This window comes from Ovis canadensis, chromosome 18 (assembly GCF_042477335.2).
Source record: "Ovis canadensis isolate MfBH-ARS-UI-01 breed Bighorn chromosome 18, ARS-UI_OviCan_v2, whole genome shotgun sequence".
Classification (NCBI taxonomy): Eukaryota; Metazoa; Chordata; class Mammalia; order Artiodactyla; family Bovidae; genus Ovis; species Ovis canadensis.
In genome coordinates, this window is record NC_091262.1 from 13,596,515 (window position 1) to 13,604,311 (window position 7,797).

The 7,797-nt window shown below is 41.5% G+C and overlaps 1 protein-coding gene across 1 annotated transcript; it reads left to right on the forward strand.

The window, feature by feature from the left end:
* The first annotated feature begins 875 nt into the window (after window positions 1-875).
* Window positions 876-2,309, forward strand: MKRN3 (makorin ring finger protein 3). Its single transcript, XM_069559946.1, has one exon. It carries the CDS (start codon window positions 876-878, stop codon window positions 2,307-2,309), a length of 1,434 nt encoding a protein of 477 aa, XP_069416047.1.
* Window positions 2,310-7,797: the final 5,488 nt, after the last annotated feature.

Here is a 7,797-nt window from a genome sequence, read left to right on the forward strand (position 1 = left end):
GGGTCACAACGGGGACAGAGGCTTATTAAGCCAGCATCAGGACCAGCAAGGTCTGAGGTTTCTGCACAAAGGGAGCGAAAGCCTGGAAACCACAATAACCTCACCCGGCTGAAAGACACTAAAGCAGCCTCAGACCAGAGGTCTGCTCATGCCTCACTGGTGAAAAGCCTTTCCAACCGAAGCCTGTAAGAATTACCAGAATACAAAGAGCAGAAGAAATGAGCTCTTGTCAACACAACTAAATGAATAAAGCTTCCAGAAGCAACAGTTAAGGTATTCAGAACGAAAAATAATTAAAACAAAAACAGATCCACATAGACATAAAATGAAGTGAACAACACATTTATAAAATTCATGTGTGATATGGTTCAGAAACAAGATGAATTTTACGCAGTGGAAAATTTTTAAAAAGCATGAGGATTATGTTTTCAATTGACACGTATGAGAAACCAATGAAATCAATGCGTCCGAAGGAACACAGGAAGGGATTGCATTAAAACCTCAAAGGGCTGTGATTTCTTCCGTCAGAGGAGCCGCGGGAGGACGAGGGGCTGCACGCAGCCGAGCAGGGGCGGCGAGCCGGGCAGCTCTGCCGAATGTGAACAAAAGAAGATGTCGGTCACAATTCCAGCCGGACCGGCTGCGCACCGACCCAGTGGAGGACTGACGTTGTCACCACAGGAAGTGTGTGCTGCGCCTGCTCAGAGAAGGAAGTAGGAACGCAGGCACAGGAAGCAGGGACAGGGGGAGAGGAAAAACAGATGCACAGCTCCAAAGGAGGAGTCCCGGAGCTGGCTCGTGGCCTCCGGGCCTCAAGCCCGAAAGGAAGACACACCGGGGAAGTTCCGGTACCATTTTGGGGACTAAAAGCTGCCATGGAAGAGCCTGCAGCTCCCAAAGAACCCCACGAGGCAGCTGGGGCCTCTAGGGGTGCAGAGGCAGCAGGGGAAAGTGCCCCACGGCCCACCCTCCCGGTGCGCCCTGTTTCCCGGTGGTCTTCGGTTCCAGGCCCATCCCCGTTCCGCCCATCACGTCTGAGGCCTGCCCAAGCTTCGTGGGGAGGGGCCGGGCCCAGCTGGCTGCAGAGCCGGAGCACTGGCAGCTGGACAAAGCAAGTCATCTGCAGGTATTATCTGCATGGGCTGTGCAAGGAGGGGGAGAAGTGCCGATACTCCCACGACCTTTCGGGCCGGCAGGTGGCCAGGGAGGGCCCTGGCTCACAGCCCCAGGCCTCTGCAGACAGCGGCCCTAGCACGGCTGCACACATGGAGCCCCTGCCTCAGCAAGTGGCGGAAGCCCCCTCTGCTGTTTCCTCACGTTCCTTGCCTGTGATTGGCTCGGCTGCTGAAAGGGGTTTGTTTGAAGCCAAGACAGACAATGCAGGCCTTGAAGCTGCTGGAGGAGCAGGTGTAGAAGGCTGGGAGAATGCCGTTGAATTTGTTCCCGGGCAACCCTACCGGGGCCGCATGTTCCCTTCTGTCTCCGAGGCTCCTCTGCAGAGCTCGGTGATTGAGAGTGGGCAGATTGTTCTGGGCATGGGGAGGCAGCTTTGCCGCGATGCCATCGCCGGGCAGTGCTTTCGTGGGCAGAGCTGTATTTATCTCCATGGAGATATATGTGATATGTGTGGGCTGCCGGTCTTGCACCCTTTGGATGGTACCCAGAGGGAAGACCATGTAAAGGCCTGCATTGAAGCACACGAAAAGAATATGGAGCTCTCTTTTGCCGTGCAGCGCAGTGCGGACAAAGTGTGTGGCATCTGCATGGAGGTTGTCTATGAGAAAGCCAACCGGAATGATTGCCGCTTTGGCATCCTCTCCAGCTGCAACCACACGTACTGTCTTAAGTGTATCCGCAGGTGGAGAAGTGCCAGACAATTTGGGAGCAGAGTTATCAAGTCCTGCCCTCAGTGCAGGGTCATGTCCACCTTTGTCATTCCCAGTGAGTTCTGGGTGGAGGAGGAAGAAGAGAAGCAGAAACTTATTCAGCAGTACTTGGAGGCTTTGAGTCACAAGACCTGCAGGTATTTTGCTCGAGGCAGGGTCTGCCCATTTGGAGAGAACTGTTTTTACAAACATGTGTATCCTGAGGGCCAGGGAGAGGAGCCTCAGCGGCAGGGTGCTGAGGCATCTGGTACTTGCCATTGGGAACCTTTGGAGCCTCTGCAGGTGGGAGAGGGCAACATGCCCTTTAAAAGCAGTAGAAAAGAGCTTGTCATGCTTTGGCTGGCCAATCTGTTGTGTAAGTGTTTTCACCAGGAGCCATGTGCTCCTCTTCACAGAGGTCTGGTGGGACTTGCTTCATTGTGAGCTGGAAGAATATTGCACTTTGAATCTGTGGCATTCTGCTGTGGCATGTTGTTTGGTGTGCTGAGGCTCTGTCATCTGCTCTTGTCTGTGTTTTGTTTATAGACACATCTGTCACTTCCAGGGGCTGCTGAAAGCATTTGTATAGAAACATCCATCTGTTTCCTTGACCATTCCCATTTCTGGTCCCCCAGGATTATGGTGTTTCACTGTGTTAAAAAGTAACAAAACATCCTCAAAGTTATTGTTTGGTGAAATTAATATGACTGTCAGTTTATGGTTTATTTTGTCATCTGTTTTTAACAGGATTGACTCAGTTCTAGTCTAGTGTTTACAGAATTTCCACACTCATTTTGAAGCCCCTCAAGAATAAATGTGACAGGGTGAAGGGAGAAGTCTAAACTGAACCAGGAGCTTTTTGCTGCTTCAGTCTTAAGAAATGGACCCTCGTGGGGCTTTATGGTGCAGCTTCAGTATCTCTGTTGTTTACACATCTGTTCCCTCCCCCATTCCCCTTCAAATGCACTCTTAACTTGTGGTTACCTTGTGGTTTTATGTTTTACTTGACCAGAACCAGATGCATATGTTTACGTGTTTTTATCCTGTTCAACTTGATGTGAAATCATTTATATTTGAAAGTATATATGTAAGAATTATATATATATATATATATATATATATATATACATGCACATTAACGTGTATGAAAGTTATGCATTTGAAAATATTTATTTAAGGTGTATACTATAATATAATCTTTATTTAATAAAATAAATACTGAGCTGGAAGCTGAAGGTGAAAGGTTGATAGGATTGCTGTTGTGTGAGTGTGAAGTATGTAAATTATTTTTCTGTCCCTCTCACAGGCTTCAGTGGTTAGCATCTAATGAAAACAGCTATTTCAGTGGCTCTATCTAAATGTAGCAGACACAGATCTTAAAGAATTTACAGAATATGACACTGGTAATTACTGTGATGCCATTAATAGCTCGCTGCTATGTGGGTTCCCATGCAGTTTAGCCACTGTATCATTATTATTTAAAACAACACAGTCTTTGACTCAGATACACAGTTCTTTGTGTTCAGTATTTTGTGTCATCCATAGACATATCAGAGAAGGGGCTTTTGACAGAAGTTTTTGGCATAAAAGTGATAAGATTATAAAAAGTAAAATAAAATAATAAACATATTCAAATAAGTAATAATGCAATAATGGAAAGACAATAAATGAAATATAGAAAGTAACGAAAACTGAATAAATATAAGCTGGAAAGTTAATAATGCCAATATACCATAATTATATTAAGTGGAAATATTTTAAAATCTGAAGATTAGCAGACATAATTAAAATGAAAATGAAACTATATATTTTTTAACTATATACTACATACAATAGAAGAATACAGAAACATTATAAGGATGAAAAACTAATCAGAGATGTTACAACTTTTGATCATAGAGTTCATTATTAAGGATTAATACACAACTGGAGATAAACATAGTATATAAACATGAGATTATAACTCACCAGGAAGATAAACTATTCCAATTTTCTGTTTAGTATCATAGTATTAGATAAGCAAATAAATTATTGATAAGCTACAAAATCTTGGTAGACAATTTGAATATTTCTCAATAAGTGAACAAGCAAAGAAAGAAACAATGTGAGTTAAACAGCACAATTTTAACAGTTTACCTAGTTGACATGTATAAAATGCTGTGTATCAACTGCAGAAAGCACTCCTCCTGCCTAACATAGCTGAAAGTATCCTGGGGACATGAGTCACAGGGGTGGCAGAATTCCCTGACTGTTTAACAAAGACAGGACACATTTACAGAGTTTATACTCTTCAAAACAGTAATTTAATTCTCAGAACCACCTTATGAGGTACTGGCTATAATTTTTATGACCATCATGATGAGATGAATGAGAGAGAGAGATGTTAAATTGCTTGCCCATATAGCTCTGAACTGTAGGCATACATAAATAGAACAGCAGTGAATGAACCTCAGGTAGCATATTTCCAGAGCATAGGCACCATGCTGCCTCTTGTCCCACATTTATGACTGAGAGCAGGTGGACCCACTTAATATAGCCACTGGAAATGCATGTGCAATATTTATGTGTGGAGTTTCATAAACTGCCCGGTGGGACAGAGGTGAGCATAAGTGAGCTAGAGAATGTTGGCGTTCTTGAGCTTTGTCTGCGGGCTGCCAGACCCAGTATTTCTTAGTTCAACACTCAGAATGTGCCTCAGCTGCCTGTATTTGTAAACTGCCTATTTCTTATTACATGATTCCTGATTTTGTGGGTGAATATCTCAGCCTATTTCACTGAGGTCCTTGCCATATTCCTTCCCTCTTGATCCTTGTTATCCAAATAATTCCTCAGTAAGAGGCCATTGATGCCTGGTTATTACCAGCATGTAGAGTGAATGATTCCAAATTGTAAATCCAAATATATTTCCACCCTCTAGGCTGCCCTAGTTATGCAAGGGAAAGGGGACTTAGATGACCAAGCAACCAAAGAATAGGACCATATGGGGCAGTCTCAAAGACTGCACTAACCCCAGGGTCTCAAAACATGAGCTCTGTGTGGTGACTGTCAAGGAGGACACTTTAAGCCAAGCACAAAAAGCTTTGAAAAGTTTGTCCTAATATGCACTATCTAATGTTGTGAAATATCACATTTTGTTCAGATATTTTAAACCCAAACAATTATATAAACCGATCTTTATATAGCATGTGAGAAGGGCCCATAGAGCACAATATGTTTTGGGAGACAAAGGATGACTGTAATCCCGACTGCATCTTACCATCCCTGCAGTCAGGAGCAAGTTATTTAAACTTCCTATACCTCAGTTTCTTTATATGAAAAATGGGTATAACACCATCTATTTTTCTGGATTGTTGTGAATGTCAAGTGTAATCTGGACAATGCTTGGGACATAGGTGGTATTTTTAAAATAGCATGTATAAAAGTTATATTTGTATATTTGTGAACCTGAGAAAAGCTTGCACAAGAATTAAAACACTACCAAGTTTTTCTTTTTTATAATCTTTGGAATTTGTCTTAAGGTAACATTGTTTTTAAATGATTTTCTTAGAAAATGGTACATTCACTTTATATTCATAATTTCAAAAAGACCAAGTAATATTTTTGGCAAATGTCACTCAATTGAAACCAAAAATGTGCTATTCAATTCCTAAAAGTATAACAAAAATTATGTTATTTCTGACTGATACCTACATGAGGAAAATAAGAAATAAGATTAAAAAAAAAAACAAAAAACAAAACGAGATTCCCTGTTCCTCATCAGCTCATTCAGGACGAGATCAAATAACAGGGATATTACCAGGACTGAAGCTGGGTGAAGTGTCCTGAAGGCCTGCCCATAAGGACAAAGGAACCACCCCTGCTGCAGTTAGGAACAAAGGAGCCCTTTGCCATACAAAGGTTTGCTCTGCGAGTGGTTCAGAGTGTATGCTGCTCCCTCCTCCAGGAGATTCACGGATTCAGCCTCTGGGGCTTGTAGCATACAGAGTGTCATTCTGACCACACAAAGAATGCGTGGGTGAAACAGATCTGATTTTCTTATGCTTCATTTGTTTCAGTTTGGTGGATGTAAAGACCTAATGAAATGAATATGCTAAAAATGTACGTCATACTCCTTCACTAAGTTCATTTACTGAATCTCAGTGACTTAAAGGGAAAGATTTCTTATTCACATTTCATTCCTATATGGTGTTCCATTTTTCACTTTTGCAAATATCTCAGGGGTGTGATTTCTGTTTCCACAGCAAATGCTGAGCTACAACCTAAGTGTCAAATTAAGTTGAGGTGGGGATGAAAAAAAACGTACTTGGAAAATAAACCCAAAACTGGTATAAAGAGATAAATTAACATGTTAGAATTTTTGCCATGAAAAATATTGCATATCACATTTTCTAGAGTTGATCGCTAACAAAAATTCCTGGCTATATATTAGATCACAGTGAAACTGTCAATTAAATTGAAAAGTTAGTAGTACAGGCAACGGTCTCTGATTCAAGAAAAGAAAATAAACCGCTGTTGCTGCTGCTGCCGCCGCCGCTGCTGCTGCCGCTGCTGCTCCTGCCGCTGCTGCTAAGCCACTTCAATCGTGTCCGACTCTGTGCGATCCCATAGATGGCAGCCCACCAGGCTGCCCCGTCCCTGGGATTCTCCAGGCAAGAACACTGGAGTGGATTGCCATTTCCTTCTCCAATGCATGAAAGTGAAAAGTGAAAGTGAAGTCCATCAGTTGTGTCCGACTCTCAGCGACCCCATGGACTGCAGCCTACCAGGCTCCTATGTCCGTGGGATTTTCCAGGCAAGAATACTGAAGTGGGGTGCCATTGCCTACTCTGAAACCACTATTGTATAGAGATTTTTAAAATACCTCTCTCAAAAATAATTTGATGAAAGAGTAAATTCAAAATCACCCAGAATGGCAGAATAAGATAATGAAAATATATGTATACTGTAATCTATGGAATAGTGCTGCATCTACACTCAGATAATGTTAAATACTAATATACAATGTCTAGAAATACAGTTTACATAATTGCTTAGATATCCAAATCTGTAAGTTTTACGGAAACTACAACATTCAGATGCACACACACACACTGGTAAGCAGAAAGAATTAAGAATGATTCAAGCAAAAATTTAAAATGGCTTCCCTGGTGGCTCAGATGGTAGAGTGTCTGCCTGCAATGTGACAGACCCAAGTTCAATTCCTGAGTCAGGAAGATCTTCTGGAGAAGGAAATGGCAACTCACTCCGGTATTCTTGCCTGGAAAATTCCATGGACAGAGGAGCTTCGTAGGCTATAGTCCATGGCAAAGAGTGAGCGACTTCACTTTCACTTTCACTTAAAGCAAAAATTAGTGGATCATAAAATGAAAATATATAAGCTTTTTTTTTAAGGAAAATCAATAAACAGATGAGCCATTAATGTAATAAAAAATAAAAGATGAAGTGCAATTAAACAAAATAGGAAACTATGAATAGGATATACTCAGAGAAAAGCATACACCAAAGATATAGGAAATAAACCCTTGTTACACTACGACACATTCACTTGGAAATGTGATAGGACTTTAAAGTTTTCAACGTGATTTTCCAAACAACAATCTAAGAAATAAATCAAACCAAAACAATTACTAATGAGAAGTTAAAGTTTCAGGAATGTACTTATGCCTAGGACTGCCCCAAAAGACATTTTTCCCAGAAATTTACTAAAACTTTTAAATAGATTGCAATGATATATACACCACTCCAGAGAAGAGAAGAAAGAGGAGATTTAGTTAGCATATGAATGACACCTAACATTGATATCAGAATATTTTTAATATAGTATAACACAGAGTTAACTAGATCCCAGTCTCATTTTCATTTGTGAATACTGATGCCAAAATAATCTCAAATGAAAAGCTGACAAATAAGCAAAACTAGCACAGCAGAAGGA